Below are 18,836 nucleotides of genomic sequence, written 5' to 3'. Positions count from 1 at the left end.
TTCTTTCCGGGGAAGGGCTAACAGGTGCCAAAGCTCACCTTCTCACCCATAGCTCCATGCTCAGGTCATCACGTCTCAGTCAGCTCAGTTTCCTACTCGGATGGCCCAGCAGGTGGTAACCATAAAACCACAGGAAAATTCAAAGTTGTTCCTGCTGGGTACCCATGGCTCACACCTGTAAATTCTACCTACTCAGGAAGCTGAGATATTTTCAAAGCCTGGGCTTTGAAAATCCAAAATATTGAACTGGGAAGGTGCCTTAGTGGTAGAGTGCTTGCCTCGCATGCATGAAGCCCTGGGTTGGATTCCTCAGCACCACATAACCAGAAAAAGCCAGAAGTGCCACTGTAGCTCAAGTGATAGAGTGCTAGCCTTGAGCAAAAGAAGTTCAAGGACAGTGCCCAGGCCCTGATTCAACCCCTAAGACTGGCAAAAGAAAAGAAAAGAAAATCCAAAGTATTCTTATCTCCAATGAACCAGCAAAAAACAAAACAAACAAACAAACAAAAAAAGGAGTGGAAGTGTGGCTCACATAATAAAGCCTTGAGTAGAAAAGGCCAAACTATGAGGCTGGGAAGGTGGCTCAGTGGAGAATGCTTGCTTTGCATGCATGATGCCCTGGGTTCAATTCCTCAGCATCACATAAGCAGAAAAGCCGGAAGTGGTACTGTGGCTCAAGTGGTAGAGCATTAGCCTTGAGCTGAAGAGCTGAGGGACAGCACCCAGGCCCAGAGTTCAGGCCGACAAAAAAAAAAAAAAAAGCAGAAGAAAAAGAAAAAAAAAGAGAAAAGGCCAAACTAGAGCATGAGATCCTGAGTTCAAGTCCTAGTACCAGAAACAAACAACAACAACAAAACACACACACACACAAGTTGTTCTGTATTAGAAAATAAAGTCGTTGGGTTTATTTGCATTTGGAGTCCTTGGGTTTGTTTGCATTGCTTTGTATTTAATCACAGTTTCCATTCTCTCTAACCCAATTTCTCTAATATGTCTGGGAGCCTAAGTATGTACTTCACCTGGTGGTTCTGCTTATTCAGGTGCAGAAGGCTAAAGATCATTTCTTGTTTCCGCAGGTTTTCTTCAGTGTAGTTCACAGTAGTTACTGCGTTGGAGCCGCTGCCCCACACTTTGAAAACTTTATAGCTGCCCGGGGAGCTGCCTTTAATATTTTCCAGGTTATTGACAAAGTAAGACCCCATTGCCCTGAGAGCTAACAACTTTTACTGCAAAGGGGGACACCATAAACAAGGCACTATCAGGTTTGTTACAATGGGTATTAACCATGCTGGCCAGTTGCCTATGGAAAGAAAGATGGCTTTTAAGTTGCTTTTAAGAGGGGACTATGTTTTATGCAAATCCTTATGTCTATCTTAATGTCCTTCTAAAACAGAACGGGAAAACATTATACAAAAGAAAACCATCTTTAAGCTATTTTATAACATCCTCTTTATTTCTCCAAGATACCCAGTATAGATAACTTTTCAACAACTGGATATAAACCTGAATGCATAGAAGGAACTGTAGAATTCAAAGATGTCTCTTTTAGTTATCCATCAAGACCATCCATCAAGGTAGGTCAAATTCAACAGTATTGTGCAGCTTTCTGATCAGCCACTGGCTGAGATCTTCTCTTATGAGATTATCTAGGATCGTTTTGAACAAGGTTTTGGCTCCTGAGCTTTACAGACTTGAGTACGCAGACAGACAGACAGATACGCAAGGGACAAATTACTCTGCAACAGCTATTTATAGTTTCCAGTATTTTTTTTTCTACTACAGTTGCCCAACAAGCATTTTTTAGCTCTATGGAAACTCCACGCTGGATTTCAGAGCGCACCAAATGCCTTGGGTTGTTGGCGCCACCTACTGGTCGCGCCTGGATATTACCTCACTACGCAAGGATAACTCAATGTTATCACAAGATTCTCTGATGGAAGGCAGGTGCTGAGCCTTTTCCCTGCCCCTACCCCTGATTTTCAGCATCTGCAATCATCCCTCGCACTCTACACACACACTTGCTTACACATTTACACACACACTTACTTACACATTCACGCACTCACCCAGTGCGTTCTCCATCATTCACTTCGTTTTGGGCGAGTTCTTGGGAAGATGTGGCTGTCTCTGATTACCTTCCATTTCACATTTGCTTCATGTATTTAGCCATACTGTTAAAATTCGAAATGAACAGCTACTAGCAGATCATGTTTTGTCGGAGGAAAGAAGAGTACCAGATTTTAAGTGAAATATACAAAATTAGTAATGACATCAACTTCTACTGTCACAAGGGGTTTTCATGATAAGCTGATCTTTATTCTTTATTTTCCCTTGCTAAGTCGTTTATTGAAATTCTCTCTTCAAAGCCATTTATTTTCCAAACATTTTTGTTGCCTTATTATCTTCACTGGACTAATGATGTCTTCTCTGCTTTTTGCTTAAGATTATCTTTCAGATAACATCACCTTTTACTTTTTTCTTTTTTTTTCTTTTCTTCCCCTCCCCCCCTCCCCGCCCCCACTGGGGTAAGTAAGCCTCAGATTGTGATGTTTCTACCTGATTTTCCTTTGTAGTTATGATTATAGAAATGAACCATCCCTCCCAACTTATTTGGTCATACATGATCTCACTATCTTGTTGTCTGAGTTGGCATCAAACCATGGTCTTCTCAATCTTTACTTCCAGAGCTGCTGGGATTATAGGCTTGAGTCATCATGCCTGACTTAGATCTGTCTATTTTTAGTAGTAGTGTTAGTATTATCATTATTATCTTTAGTAATGTACAAATGGGTTTCAATTCAACAAGTCAAACTATGAATACAATGCATCGTGATCAATGTCACCTCCTCCCATCAGTCTTTCTCAATCTTACCCACACCCTCAAGTTAGGTGGCTCCTTTTTTGTATATACACGTTGAATGACATGACTATTTTCCCACCATTCCTCTCTCCAGTCATCTGTCCCTCCTTCCCTTCAATCCTCCCTCTCCCCAACAAAACATGTTTCAGCTTCCTCTTATTCTGTCTTTAACAGTTCACTAATTATTCAGAGAAGTTACAACTTTGGAATCCTCTTCTCAGTAATTTACTCTCCTTTAGTCAATTTGTTTTTTGTATATATACCTTTTATAGTTTAGATCTAAGTTCTACATATGGGAGAAAACATTATACCCTTTGGTAGCACAAGTTATTTCACTTTTTTTCTAAGTTCATCCATTTCCCTGCAAATGGTGTACTAGTATTCTTCCTGATTAATTTGCAAAATTTATAGAAATATATATATCATGTATTTTCTTGATCCATTTATTCATGGAGGTCATTTGGGCTGTTTCCATAACTTAGCTATGGGGAATAGTTCAGCAGCGAACATCAATGTGCAAGTGTCTTTACCATATCTTGACTTGTAAGACTGGATAGATCCCTAGGAATAGTATTGTTGGATCATAGGGTAGTTCAATGTTTAGCTATGGAAGAATCTCTAAACTGCCTTCCAAAGAGTTTGCATTATTGACATTCCCACCAATAGTGTAATAGGGCTGCTTTTTCACCCATATTTCAACCAGCATTTGTTTGAATTCTCAGATGCTGACTCATCTTCCTGGAGTGAGATGGAATCTGGGTTAATTTGAGTTGCATTTCTTTTATGGCCAGAGGTGCTGAGCATTTCTTCATGTGCTTATTGGCCATTCTTGCTTGTTCTTCTGAAGAACAGTCTATGTTTAGCTCCTTTGCTCATTTATTAATTGGGTTATTGATTCTTTAGAGTTTTCCTTTCTTGAGCTCTTTTTATATTCTGGATATTAGGCCCTTGTCAGATGTATAGCTAGCTGGCAACTGGATCTATTTATAGAGAGAAGTGATGGAAAATTCTTTCTGGCTTATTTTCCAAAGTTATAGGCCATCAAACATGCAACATGAAAGAAAATTTCTTCTTGAGTGTCACGGAAGAATTGTGTTTTTGTGTGTATAATTGTAGAGCGAATTCACGAAAATACATACAACTATTACAGCTATTCCTAACTGTTGGTTTACACCCGTGTATTCTAAAGGTTCTGAAAGGTCTGAATCTCAAGGTCAAGTCTGGAGAGACAGTGGCCTTGGTGGGCCCGAGTGGCAGTGGGAAGAGCACCGTGGCCCAGCTTCTGCAGAGGCTCTATGACCCTGATGACGGTTTTGTAAGTGCGGGTCCCGATGGTATGGCTTGCTATATCACCTATCCCAGTGTGCTGGGGCTCAGTCTTCTCATTTTTATTAGTGAAGCTGAGACTATATTGGTTTTTTTCTATGAATTTGTTCATTCAACAAATGCATTAGAACCTTGGCATCCACAGGTAGGTGGTCCCAAGGACGCCACCATTGATGATGAATGGTGGAATGACCAGAATACACAGAGTTCAATGCTCTGAAATTCATCTATACCATATATCCAGATCAGCGTGTCCATAACTTGAGTAGTCTACATGTAGACTACAGTACCACCAGTTTCCACATTGGTTCTACCCCCTAAACCCAGTGACTCACACACACGCAGGACAATGCTTTACTAGTACAAAGATTCTAACATCACACCTGCACAACGAGAGAAAATTTTCCTCAAAATATTTTAATTCACCTTATATGTGTTATATACTGCCATCTAGTGGTGCTCTTGAAAACTACATTTAAATTTCTCACCTAATTTGGTGTTTGGGAGAATTACTGTAATTTTAACCTTTTTTGACATAGCAAGGGCAAGTTTTTTGTTTTTTACCATTTGAAGAGGATATTTTCACAAAATTAAGAACAGAGAAACACTCAGACTAGCACTCAATGATCTCAATGAGCTCCTCTACATCAACTGAGCTATGTGATATATGCGTGAAGAATTGGGGGAATTTATTTTTCTTGTTTTGATCTCATTTGAAATGTCTTTTGGTTTATTTATTTAATTAGTTATTTGTTTACCATGCTTAATCATAGCCACGTGTAAAAATATGAGGCACTAGGTTATAACTACAAGGTGTTTTGCTACTTCTTTAATAGGCTGTAGGAATCCCTAGATTCTAGGAATTCCTAGGTTCTAGGAATTCCTAGGTTCTTCTGTAAATAAAAACCACTGTTTTCATCAGATTTGCATTCTAATAAGCAGAGATAGCTAAACAACATACAGAACAAGTATTAATGTGATACAATAAAAACAAATTCATATATTAAACAAAACTATGACAATGTTTTATAGTGTCCAGAACTTACAAAGATTTTCAAAATTTGGTCTAGGCATGGTGGTGCATGCCTGTAATCTAAGCAGTCAGGGAGCTGAGGCAGTATCACAAGTTCGAGGCCAGCATGGGCTATCCAGTAAGACTATCTCAAAAAAAGAAACAATAAACAGCAACAAAAATGAATGTCAGCATGTGTCAGATCATTTTAGAAGAATGATATCTATAGAAAATATCTCTCTTCTCTAATCTCTGATGTTGCACTTAACTTTCTCACCCTTGTTCACAGTATGGAAAACAAGACAGAGTTATTACATGGACAATGCAATATTTCCACATAAATAATTCTTAATGCTTCGTTCAAAGTTTCACCTGCTTCCCCTCCCCCCCCAAAAAAATCTACTCCCTAGGGCCTGATTTCCTTTACGTTTCACTTTTTAACTACCTTAGATTCAGAGTCTATTCTTACATTCTTAAATTTCTGGAAGACCATTCTATGTATGAAGCAGTTATTTAGAATACTCACCTGTTTCCAGGCAAGTGCCAGGGTTGGCAAGCAATAGCCAGCCTGTAATCACCATGCTTGGGCTTGTGTCATTAGGATATGTATCAGCATTGCAAAGGGAAGACAGGGTCACTGCAGATCACTGGTGCCCATGAACAGAGCACACTTCAGCTTTTTGTGGGTTAGTGAGGCACTGAAGGTTAAAAAAAAAAAGAAAAAAAGAAGGCAGAACGAAAGATAGAAAGAAAAAAAGAAAGGAGGAAGGAAGGAAGGATGGATGGAAGGAGAAAGAAAGAAAGAAAAGATAGGAGAAAGGAGGGGAAGAAGGAAGAGAAGAAAGTGAAAAAGAAAGAAAAAAGGGAGGGATGGAGGGAGAAAGAAAGAAAGAAAAGATAGGAGGAAGGAAGGAAGGAGGGGAAGAAGGAAGAGAAGGAAGAGAAGAAAGTGAAAAAAGAAAGAAAAATGGGAGGGATGGAGGGAGAAAGAAAGAAAGAAAAGATAGGAAGGAAGGAAGGAGGGGAAGAAGGAAGAGAAGGAAGAGAAGAAAGTGAAAAAAGAAAGAAAAATGGGAGGGATGGAGGGAGAAAGAAAGAAAGGAAGAAAGAAAGAAAAAAAAGAAAGAAGGAAGGAAAGGAAAGGAAAGGAAAGGAAAAGCAAGTCAGCTAAGGCCTGGAACTTAAACCCCATTCAGTCTTAAAACAAAACTGAAGAAGGGCTGGGATGTAGCTCAAAGTGCTTGCCTAGTAAGTGCAGTGTCCTGGGTTTGATCCTCAGTACCAAAAAAGAAAAGACGAAACAAACAAACAAATAAAACCCCTCAAGTTCATAACATTTGTGGCACCTAGAGTATTATATGTGTGTAAGTTATAGTATATGTAACTAGCACCTGATATATGATTAATATCAAGTATATGTAATTAATACCTGGTATAGATAATTAATACCTAATTTGTGGGTCTTAAGACAAAGGTGTTCTAATAAGATTTTAAGACAGTCTTTTTATAAATTTGTTTCATTCCATCTACCAGAAGAAATCTACTGACTTCACAACTAGTTTGTGCAGCACAGCTCATCTTTTGTTTTATTTTGCTTTTTTGCTTTTTGCTCCAGGAAGGGGCTTGAACTCAGGGCTTCATGATCTTGCTCAGCTTCTTCCAAAGATCGTGGCTGGTGCGCTACAGTTTGTGCGCAGCTCCACTTCCAGGATTTTGCTGGTCAATTGGAGTTCAGAGTTTTCCATACTTTTCTGCCTAGAATGGCATCAACCTCAGTGGTCGGGTCTCAGCCTCCTGAGCATCTAGGATTGATGACCGCCAGGCGCGGGGCACGGGCTCCCAGCAGCCTGTTTCTGATGGCTTCTCAGCTGCTGTTTGAGACGAGGAGGGGAACCCCTGCAGCCAGAGCGTTCAGTGAAAGTCAACCCCCTCCATTCTTCCTCTGTCTTGGCAGATAACAGTGGATCAGAATGACATCAGAGCCCTAAACGTGCGGCACTACCGGGAGCAGATTGGAGTGGTGAGCCAGGAGCCCATGCTGTTCGGGACGACCATCAGGAACAATATTAAGTTTGGACGAGACGGAGTGACTGACGAGGAGATCGAGAGAGCAGCCAAGGAGGCCAACGCGTACGACTTCATCATGGAGTTCCCGCAGGTGAGCCCACCGAGGAAGGACACGGGGGGGGGGGGACTGGTTTGGGGGTTACCCCAGATGAACTATCCAGTGGGAAGGGAGCGTGCTGACAGCCAGAGCAGACAGGCATCGTCCACCTGGGACTGGCTTGAGAGAGCTGTTCAAGAATAGCAAAGCTGTAGGAAGGTAAAACTCATCAGACCGAGCTGAAAACTGGCACAGCTACACACACACACACACACAATGTTAATTGTGAGGGCATCTTGTGGCCAAAATGAGAATGTCTCACACACACACACACACACACGGCCTGAAACAAGCAGAGGGCAAGAGATTGTTTGCATAAGAATGAGGTTAATGTCAGATAAGAAATGTGGAATCGTATTTGTGAAGAGAGGTAATACAAAGCTGAGCACTACTCAAGAAGCTGAGATCTGTGGGTCCTGGTTTGAAGACAGTCTGGTCAGGACTTTTCTCTACAATTAAGCACCAAAAAGCCCGAAGTGAAGCTGCAGCTCAAGTAGTAGTAGAGAGCTAGCCTTGAATGGAAACAATTAAGGGACAATACTTAGGCCCTGGGCTGATGCTGCAGGACTAGCACAGGTGTGGAGGGAGAGAGGAAGAAAGGGAGGGGGAGAAAGGGTAAGAAAGAGAAAGAGCAAGGGAGAGGAAGAAAGGGAACAAGGAAGAGAGGGGAATGGGGGAGAGAGAGAATAGAACTTGAAACTCTAGGCAACTAGGGGATATCAGACCTTAATGAGTATTGATACAAAGTTACATTTTCAAAAGACAGATGATTCACATTATAATCCTAGCTACTCGGGAGGCTGAGATCTGGAGGTTGGTGGTTCAAAACCAGATCACGTAGAAAAGTTTACAAGACTCTCATCTCCAATTAGCTAAATAAAAATATCAAAACTGGGGGGTCTGGATCAAGGGATAGAGCATCAGCCATGAGTGAGTGAGAGAAGAAGGAACTGAGTTCAAGACCCAGTATCCATACAAAAATAAACAAGCAAAAAAATAAACTGAGGCAGGCTGGATAGGGACTGAACAAGGCAGAAGGAAGCTAGCTCTTCATGCGAGTGCTTCTAACGTGGGTGAACTCATTTGTCACAACCCGCAGAGCTGGATCTGAATTATTCTACAATGAGATGTGTGTGTGTGTGTGTGTGTGTGTGTGTGTGTGTGTGTGTGTGTATCTGTCTGTCTGTCTGTCTTTCTGTACTGGGGTTTGAAGTCAAGGCCTTGTGCTCCTTCTTGGATTTTTTTTCCCTCTAGACTGATGCTCTAGCACTGGAGCCACAGCTTCACTGCTGAATTTTTTGCCTGTTCATTAAGGAAAAGAGGCTCTCAGATTTGTGTGCATGAGATGATTTTAAATCTTGAGCCTCAGATTACAGTATGTACAGGCATGAGCCACCACCACCCAAGGAGACTGATACATTTTTGGGTGTGCCGGCTGCTCCTGGGGCTTGAACTCAGAATGTAGGCATTGACGCAAAGCTAGCACTTTACCACTTGAGGCACAACTCCACTTGCAGCTTTTAGTCGTTAATTGGAGGTTAAGAGTCTCACAGAGTTTCCTGCCTGGGCTGGCTTTGAACTGCAATCCTCAGCCCTCAGCCTCCTGAGTAGCTAGGATTCCAGGTATGAGCCATTGGCTCTGGGCTGAGATTGATATTTTTTAAAATAGGAAAATTGGTCTCTAGAAGTTAAAGATCTGTGGGCTAGACATGTGGCTCAAGGCCAGCCCAGGCAGAAAAGTCTATTTCAATGGAAAGAAATTTGATGTAATGGCATACACTTGTCATCTGAGCTATGATGGGAAACTTAAAATAGGTAGATCACCATCCAGGCACACACCTGGGCAGAAAATGAGGCTCAAAAAAATGTAAAAGAGTTCTGGAGGTGTGTCTCAGTGAGACAGTTCCTGCTTGGCAAGCTGAGGTCCCCAAAGCAAATCCCAGTACCCCCCTTCCCCCCCCACACACCACTATATTTATCATTTCCTGTTCTAATCATCCTGTCTTCTATTTCTGTGTTTCTCTCCCACTATTGAATTAGAAATTTAACACGTTGGTAGGGGAAAAAGGAGCTCAAATGAGTGGAGGGCAGAAACAGAGGATTGCAATTGCGCGAGCTTTAGTTCGAAACCCCAAAATCTTGATCTTAGATGAGGCTACTTCCTCGCTCGATACCGAGAGTGAATCAGTTGTTCAAGCTGCGCTGGAGAAGGTAAGTGAACAGAAGCATTTCTTCTTCCCATATTCTTGGTTCACTGTTATTTGAAATGCAAGAGCACATAGATCTGCCACATGGTACTAAGTGCTAGACACTCCTACAGTAAGGAAGCAGTAAGTGCTTGAATTGGGGCAATGTATGATGCACACGCATGCATGAAGACTCCTCGTGTCTATTTACTCCAACCGATGTGGACCTCCAACCTCCCCCCACTAACCACTGGGAACCCACAACTATGGCCATGACTATTCATTTTTCTCCCTTACACATCAGGGTAATTCTCATAACTATAATCACACTGGTGTACCAGAATCTTTGCTAGCTGGGTGCCAGTGGCTCACACCTGTAATCCTAGCTACTCAGGAGGCTGAGATCTGAGGAACAAGGTTCAAGGCCAGACCAGGCAAGAAAGTCTATGAGACTCTTCTCTCTAATAAACCACCAGAAAACCAGAAATGACGCTGTGGCTCAAGTGGTAGAGTGCTAGCCTTAAGCTGAAGAGCTGAGGGATAACACCCAGGCCCAGAATTCAAGCCCTACAACTATTTGCTGTATTAATTTTATTTTTATCATGGGTCAGTGTGGAAGGAGAGGTGCAAATCTGCTTCAAGTGAGGATTTCTGGTCTCTTGTGGGGTGAGGGTAACCATGAAATTCTAGCTTGGTGAATTAGATGCTCCTTAGGCTTCTTAGGAAATGGCTCATGGCAAAGGGGAGAAGCCAGACCTAGACACAGTGAGAAAACAAGAATCCACCTCAGTACCACCAACAGAGCTTGTAAATTCAGGTCTCTAAAGAGGTCTCTGACTCAATAGGTCTCCTTGATGCCAGTCTATCTGAGAGCCCTGGGTAGCTCTGCTACATGATACATGATACAGCCTAACTCCATGAAAGCAGACTTTTTTTCTGGTTTTTGTCATAGTACTGGGGTTTGAACTCAAGTCTTCATGCTTGCTTAGCTGGCACAACCCCAGGTCTTTTATCACTGCTTTTTTCTTTTTTTTTGTCAGACATGGGGCTTGAACTCTAGGCATGGGTAGTGTCCCTGAGCTCTTCAGCTCAAGGCAAGCGCTCCATCACTTGAGCCACAGCACCAGTTCCAGTTTTCTAGTGGTTAATGGAAGAAAAGAGTCTTACAAACTTTCCTGCCAGCTCTGGCTTTGAATCTCGATCCTCAGACCTCAGCCTCCTGAGTAGCTAGAATTACAGGTATGAACCACCAGTACCTGGCCATTACTGCTTCTTTTTGATACAGGGTAAATTTATTACTTTTTACCTGGGCCAGATGAGACCTTAACTCCTACTTCCTAGGATAACCGAAATGACAGTTGCACACCACCTGCTCACCTATTGAGACAGAGGTTAGGGATTTTATGTCTGGCTGGGCTCAGACCTTGATCTTGCTGAACCATGCTTCCTGCATAGAGCTAGGATTGAACAGGCAGGAGCTATGGGCAGAGAGCCAGTAAAAAAACTTGTTTTCTTTTTTCTTTTTCTTTTTCATGTTGATGTTGCTGGTGGTGGTCATGGGCTTTTACTCAGGGCCTGGCAGCAGTCCTGATTGTTTAGTTTAAGGCTAGTGCTCTACCACCTTGAACCACAGTGCCACTTCGGGTTTTCTGGTGGTTAATTGCAGATAAGAGTCTCACAGACTTGCAATTCTCAGATCTCAGCCTCCTGAGTAGCTAGGATTACATACATGAGTCACCAGCAACCAGCAAGTAAGCATATTTTTGCAGCTTCAAACGCATGCAAGTTGCTAACTAACAAAATAGGGCACAATGCAATGTATTCCCTGTTCCTAGGAATCCTGCCTCCCCTCCTATATTGTACTCTCTCATATTCCTTTTACACCTCTTTTTTTTAATCTCATTATCTTTCACTTACAGGAAGTAGTAGAATCAGTGAAACTAACCAATAGTCATTAAAAAAAAAACCCATAAGCCAAATGTTTTCTAAAGCAAAGGTAGGTTTTAACTGAAAAACAGCAATGAAAGAAAAAAATCAGTTCTGTCCTCACTAGCACTATTGCAACAGCTCACTCCTAGTTACACCACACCCTCTTCAGTCTCCACCACCTTGCTTTGCTATTAAGCTTAAAGTCCAATGGCATCATGCTTCTGTGAGAATCCTTCAGTCACTCCCCATTTCACATTAAAGGAAAGCCAACCTCCTCGCAGTGAACTCTATGCTGCTGGGTTCCATGCTTCTTGTGGGATATTATTCCTTTCCTCTCCCTCCCCCTGCCCTTTTCCTTCAGATTGGCCTTAAATAGGACACAGCTTCCCAAGGGCATGTAGGTTCTCCTAGCAGAATGTGGACTCTGGGGGAAAGGCATTGATTGGTCACTCTGGTCCTCTCTGAAACAACGCATGACCCTTAACAGGCAGCAAAGAAACATGGTTTGAAAAGACTTTGGGGGAGGGGCAGGTGGTTCAGTGGTAGAGCGCTTGCCTTGCATGCATGAGACCCTGGGTTCAATTTCTCAGCACCACATAAGCAGAAAAAGCCGGAAGTGGCACTGTGGCTCAAGTAGTAGAGTGCTAGCCTTGAGCTGAATAGTTGAGGGACAGTACCCAGGCCCAGAGTTCAGGCCCCACGACCAATTAAAAAAAAAAAAAAAAACTAGGCATTGGTGGCTGACACCTGTAATCTCTGAGTTCAAGTCCCAATACTGGCACCAAAAAAAAAAAAAAATTTAAATAAATAAATAGAAAAGACTTTGGATCAGTGTGATTCAGGATAGTACTAAAAGTGAAGTGCTTCTCGCCCTCTCCCTCTCTCCCTCTCTCTCTCTCTCTTCTTCCTTCCATCCTCCCTCTCCCCCTTCTATCTCTCTCTCTCTCTATCTCTGCCCTCCCCCCCTCCCCAACCCTGATTCTTCAATTCAAGGCTTGAGTGGTGCTCTTTAGCTTCTCCACTTAAGAATTTGCACTCTAGCACTTGAAACCAGCTCCACAGCCAGCCTTTCTGGGTGCTAATTGGAGATAAGAGTCTCATGTACTTTCTTGCCTGTGCTGATTTCAAACCATGATCTTTAGATTTTAGCTTCCTGAGTACCTACGACTACAGACATGAGCCACCTGTGCCAGCTTTGTACTTAAAATTACTATAAACTAGTTGTGCATCACCAATCTTTTTCCCCCTCACTGGTCCTGTAAAAATACAACCAATCACCAATCTTGTTCAAGAGAAAAATCTAGGGTTGTGCCAGGCACCAGTGGCTCACAGCTAAGATCTGAAGATTGAAGTTCAAAGCCAGTCCAGGCAGGAAAGTCCGTAAGACTCTTATCTCCAATAAATTACTCAGAAGAAGCTGGAAGTGGTGCTGTGGCTCAAGTGGTAGAGTGCTAGCCTTGAGCACAGGAGGCTCAGGGACAGCTACCAAGCCCAGAGTTCAAGCCCCAGGACTAGCAAAACAAAAACAAAAGCATCTAAGGTTGGTGGATAAAGGTCTAAGGCTCAAGCTTCTACTTTGCTGCTGGTTTGGATCCAGTATGTTGTGGGTCTTCTGAGATTCCTTACATTATACGACTTAGAGCATTAATCAATAAGAAAACTCCATTGTGTAGACAATTTTTCCTCATTAAGCTCTAATAAATAGTCACTCAAGGTCAGAGCAATTTTTACACACACACACACACACACACACACACATATTCTGGTGTGTATGTTCTGTAACCATTACATGTCTTTCTCTATGCTTATATGTGGATTTAGAGAATTTACGATTTATTTTTAACTATTTGTAGCAACATGATGGGTAATTAGGAACAGAAAGGGAATTTCTACAAGGGGATTTCCTTGGCTGGCTTGAAGCCAGAAAAACAAAGACAAAACACTCTGCCTCTTGCTGATGTCATTGGCCATTTGGTAAGCCTCCTTCAGCAAGCTCATCTTTGTAAGGCTTACCTTTAAATGGTAAGCTTCTAACATCTTTTAGAGAAGTGAATTTGATCAATTGAGGTACCCTTGGGAATCTGGCTTAAGAAAGGGAAAATAAGTATACTTTGTCAGCAAAAAAAAAAAAAAAGAATGTACCAATATCCTTATACAAAGTGATTTCCATGTAATATGTAATACTAGTAGACTCCTAGAAACCCCGAGACTCTTTGTAGGCTATTGTTTGAGAGGTAACAAAGGGACACATGGATAGCAGTTCTTACATGAGCTACATATGGCCTTTACTCTCCTATCTTCCCATTGGGGTTCACAAAGAGGTTACCTAACACCTGAGCCATAGTGAAGCCAGCACTGGGGCCTAGATCGTGGCCACTCACACAAGCATGGTACTCAACTACCTCAAGAATCTACCTCTGATTGGGGCCAGTAGGTCATGCCTATAATCCTAGCTACTCAGGAGTATGAGATCTGAGGATTGTGGTTCAAATCCACCTGAGTAGACAAATCTGTGGAACTCTTATCTCCAGTTAACCAGCAAAAAAGCCAGAAGTAGAGCTGTAGCTCAAGAGGTGCACCAGCCCTGTAAAGCACCAGCCTTGAGCAAAAAAAAAGCCAAATGAGAGCACAAAGCCCTGCATTTAAGCCCCAGTACTAGCAAAGAAAGAAAGAAAGCAGTTGTTCATATGCATTCATAGGAACAAATGCCTATTAAAAACAGAACATGTTTGTACATTACGTTAGCTTTTTTTCCTCTTAACAAGCCAACCATGGGTGGGAAGGCAGTGAGACTTGCACACTGCTGGGGCCTTGAAGGTGGAGCAACCACTGTGTAAAGCTGGCAAGGTCCACACAGCAGATCAGCACAGCAGGCCACAGGCCCTGTGACCCATCAAGTCCTTTCCCAGAGTAGAGTACACCCTGTAGAATTACATGCATATGCTCACATGAAACATATGTAAGAATCTATACATAACTTTAAGCAATGGAAAACTCAAATCCAAATCAAAGGTAGGTTGGGTAAGGCCAGGTGTATCATGCAGTGGAACTTTACCCAGTAATAAGAATGAATTATCTGGAGAGGGAAGGGATGGTACGGAAAAAACAAAGGAGGGTGTAACAATGCTTGATAGGAAATGGACTCATTACCTTGCTCATGTAACTGTAACCCCTCTGTACAGTACCTTTACAACAAAATATATAAAAAAGAAAAAAAGGATGAATTATCTACAACCCTAGGCCACCAAATGGAGGAAAAATATAATACTGAACAACAACAAAAAGACCCAGATACAGAAAACTATATACTACATGACTCCATTAGTGTAAAATATAAAATGTCAGCCAGTCACTCACATCTATAATCTTAGCTCCTCAAAAGGCTGAGATTCAGAGGATGGTGATTTATGATAGCCCAGGCAGAAAAGTCTGTGAGACTCCATGTCCAAGTAATGAGCAAAAGGCCAGGCTGAAGGCATAGCTTACACAGGTAGACATCAACTGAACAAGCAAACGGAGCAATCGCAATGCCTTGAGTTGAAGCCCTGGTACTGAAAGGAGGAGGAAGGGAAAGAGAGAAGAGGAAGAAAGGAGGAAGGCAAAAGTCATCTCTGCTGCTAGAAATGAGATAGTGGCTCCCCTGGGTGGGTAAGGTGTATTATTGGACAGGTCATGGGCTGGCATCTGGGTGCGGGTAATGTTCCACTTCCTAATTTTGGCTTGTGTGTGTGTGTGTGTGTGTGTGTGTGTGTGTGTGTGTGTGTGTAGTTTGGAAATCCACAATGTCAACCCCTATAATGTGTGCATTTTTCCTTGTTTATGCTATAAATGGGATCTAACCAGTGAAATGCAATTACAAACACAAATGAGTTGAATTACAGATACAGTTGAGACTGTACTCAACTATATGTGGAATGGCCCTATTTTAAAGGTAGCAAATAATGAATTTAAGCTAGTTCCTTTTGGTTTCTCCTATTAGATAGCTCTGAAATGATCCTTTGGATCCTTTCTAGTTCTAAAGTAGTATATGGTTATCAAAAACCACTAATGGGAAATCAAGTTCACTTTCTGACTTCCTTTTTTTCTAATTGCTAATAGTTTCCCTAATCTACTAAGATTTCCAGATGTCTATATCCAAAGATAAGATTCTTCCATATTGAAAATGATACTAGGAAAGGAGCTTTCTTGACTACTGAACAGGTTATTTGTGCTAATTAATGTTTCTTTTTCATACATCCTGTGCTATAGGCAAGCAAAGGCCGGACAACAATTGTAGTAGCTCACCGACTTTCTACTATTCGAGGGGCAGATCTGATTGTCACAATAAAGGATGGGATGGTGGTGGAGAAAGGAACACACGCTGAACTAATAGCAAAGCAAGGCCTGTACTATTCACTTGCAATGTCCCAGGTAATAACCTTATAGTGACACATTTTCTTTTTCTGGGCCCCAGAATTTGAATTTAGGGCTTCACACTTGCTTTCTTGGTGCTCTAGCAACTGAGCCAAACCTAGAGGCTGGCTTTTTGTGAGCTATTCTAAAGATGGAGTCTTAGGGACTTCTCTGCCCAGCCTGGCTTTGAGCCTCCATCATCTAGATCTCAGCTTTCACAGCTGCTTGAATTATAGTCATGAGATACTGGTCCCTGGTTTTAACTTTTTGGAGGTAACAAATACTTTACCAAAAATTAGAGATCCTGGTTTTCACCAAGCAACCAAGGTTGTTTCACGGTTCCTATGAAGAAGGTGAGCATGTTTCATCGGCTCGGCATTATGAGAAGTGTGGCAGAAGTTAGATTAATGGCTTTAAAAAGGGTTAAGGATATAGCTCAGGGCATTTGCCTAGCATTCACAAGGCCCTGAGTTCAATCACTAACACCAAAATGAAATGAATAAAATAAAATGCTATGTAATGGCAAATATAGGCCAGGCACACTACAAATAAGGCTTCTGATTTCATGCTGCAATTTGTTATATGTTAGAACACAAAGAGCTATACACATAATAAACACTCAGCTATCAAGGCAAAATGCAAAATCATGCAATCAGATGTTCCAAGGAGAAATAAAAATTAATATTGATAAGGACCCAGAGAGCTGTATGGCCCCATAGAAGGCCTCGAGGAAGAGTCTTTTAAGGTTTACAAAGTCAGAAGAGAAGCGAGAAATGAAGCTGCAAGGAACTAAAAGGGTACTTGATATAAAACTGAGGCAGAAAGGCAGTCAGTCATCCGTGTGCCGAGGTGAGTGTTGGGGAAAGAGGGAGGAAGAGTGAGGTAACAAGGGTAGACTGAGGTTGGAAACGTGCAGGAAGCATTTAATCCTACTTATTGGCATTCAATAAATGTCCACTTGGTGAAGAGATACACAGACAGATCCAGGCTGTGTACCAAACACAGCCCCTCAAGGAAAGGTAAAACGCACATCGGACAATGCAAGGGGGCATGATAATTCTGGAGGCACATGGCAAAAAGACATTCTTCATGGCCATGTGTCAGCGAGTCATGAGACACCCTGTGGATCTGACGTGATTTCTTGCTTGGGGCCTATGAGCAGCAGAGATGGAATTGGCCTTGCTGTCTCCACAGCTGCACTCCAGTTTTATCCTTGTAACCTGGAGAAGTCATCTCAGCCTTCTTGGTTGGGCCATTCTACTTTAGCTGGCTGCTCCTACCTTTTTGCCAATTGGGACATTTAAAAAGTAATGAGCCTCAAAGGCTGGGAAGGTGGCTCAGTGGCAGAGTGCTTGCCTTGCATGCCTGAGGCCCTGGGTTCGATTCCTCAGCACCACATAAGCAGAAAAAGCTGGAAGTGGCGCTGTGGCTTAAGTGGTAGAGCGCTAGCCTTGAGCTGAAGAGCTGAGGGACAGTGCCCAGGCCCAGAGTTCAGGCCCCACGTCCAGCACAAAAAAAAAAAAGTTATGAGCCTCTGTTGCTTCATGAAATTTATAACTTCAGATGTTAACCATGATGCTAAAATGAACTACTTCTGAATATATCCTATGAAGTAATGATAGGAAGACAAAAGTTGAAAAGGTTCTGGTGGCTCATATCTATAATCCTAGCTAGTGAGGAGGCTGAGATATGAGAACCTTAGTTTGAAACCAGTCTTGAGTGACAACGCTAATGGACAGCTCTACTACCAGCGTGCACATGTGTGCAAACACACACACTAAGTAAACAAACAAACCCTGCCAGGTACCAGTGGCTCATGCCTATAATCTTAATGCTTCAGGAAGCTGACATCTAAAGATATCAGTTCGAAACCAGTCTAGGCAGGAATGTCCATGAGTCTCTTATCCAACTAACCACCAAAAAGCCAGAAGTGAAGCTCTGGCTCCAGTGGTAGAGTGCTAGTCTTGAGCAAAAAAAGCTCAAGGACAGCAGCCAAGCCCTGAGTTTTATCCCCAGCACTGGTGCCAAAAGCAAACACACAAAACAAAGCAAAACCTAACTCTAGGTTTATTGTATATTAGTCCAAATTTCATGTTTCATTTAAAAATATTAGTTAAGCAGTGATTTGACTATTGAATTTGCATGATTTTTATTCTGTAAAAGAATTATGAAGTAATTAATTTTAATGTTTTAAAACCAAAATAAATAACAGTAAAGAAAACATGAAAGCCAACTGAAAGCTTTTGATATTTTTAACAACTAGTATAGTTATTTCTGGGCTAAGAATGTGGTTTAGTGGTAGAGTGCTTGCCTAGCATGCATGAAGTCCTGGGTTCAAGTCCTCAGTACCATGTAAATAGAAAAAGCTGGAAGTAGCACTGTGGCTCAAGTAGTAGAGTGCTAGCCTTGAGCAAAAGAAGCTCAGGGACCATGCCCAGGCCCTGAGTTCAAGCCCCAGGACTAGAAAAAAAACTCACAATTATTTCTTTCTTGGGAATAACATTATGTTTTTTGTTTATTTGTTTATTTTTGGTCAGTCATGAGGCCTGAACTCTGAACCTGGGCACTGTCCTCAGCTCTTCAAGGCTAGCAATCTACCACTAGAGCCACAATACCACTTCCAGCTTTTTCTGCTTATGTGGTGTTGAGGAATCGAACCAGGGCCTCAGGCATGCAAGGCAAGCACTGTACCACTGAGCCACCTTCCCAGCCCCAACATTGTTTGTTTTAAAATTAAAATAATTAATGAAAACAAACGTGATATTAGATCATGAATTTGTGTTTTCCACAATTTAGGAAAAATAAAATGTTTGTTCTAATAAATACATAAAAATATCAAACATCTTATTTAGTAGTCTCCAGTTACCTAAAATTATGTCTAGTCCGAAATAACAAGATCACTTTAAATCTTAATATACCACGAATAAGTGTAAATAATATCTCCTGTGTGTGTCTGTGTGTGTGTGT

At 41.9% G+C, this 18,836-nt stretch overlaps 1 protein-coding gene across 1 annotated transcript in view; it reads left to right on the top strand.

The window, feature by feature from the left end:
* Nucleotides 1-18,836, top strand: part of Abcb5 (ATP-binding cassette, sub-family B (MDR/TAP), member 5) — a 77,504-nt gene that overhangs the window by 12,860 nt on the left and 45,808 nt on the right. The window contains exons 9-14 of the mRNA XM_013023984.1: nucleotides 1,077-1,190; nucleotides 1,464-1,574; nucleotides 4,050-4,175; nucleotides 7,153-7,356; nucleotides 9,403-9,573; nucleotides 15,726-15,887. Coding sequence (XP_012879438.1) covers nucleotides 1,077-1,190; nucleotides 1,464-1,574; nucleotides 4,050-4,175; nucleotides 7,153-7,356; nucleotides 9,403-9,573; nucleotides 15,726-15,887 — 888 coding nt within the window. The remainder of the gene's footprint in view (nucleotides 1-1,076; nucleotides 1,191-1,463; nucleotides 1,575-4,049; nucleotides 4,176-7,152; nucleotides 7,357-9,402; nucleotides 9,574-15,725; nucleotides 15,888-18,836) is intronic.

Source organism: Dipodomys ordii, unplaced genomic scaffold (assembly GCF_000151885.1).
Source record: "Dipodomys ordii isolate 6190 unplaced genomic scaffold, Dord_2.0 Scaffold72, whole genome shotgun sequence".
Taxonomy (NCBI): domain Eukaryota; kingdom Metazoa; phylum Chordata; class Mammalia; order Rodentia; family Heteromyidae; genus Dipodomys; species Dipodomys ordii.
Note: the sequence above shows the minus strand (reverse complement) of the source record. Positions and strands in the feature narration are given on the sequence as shown.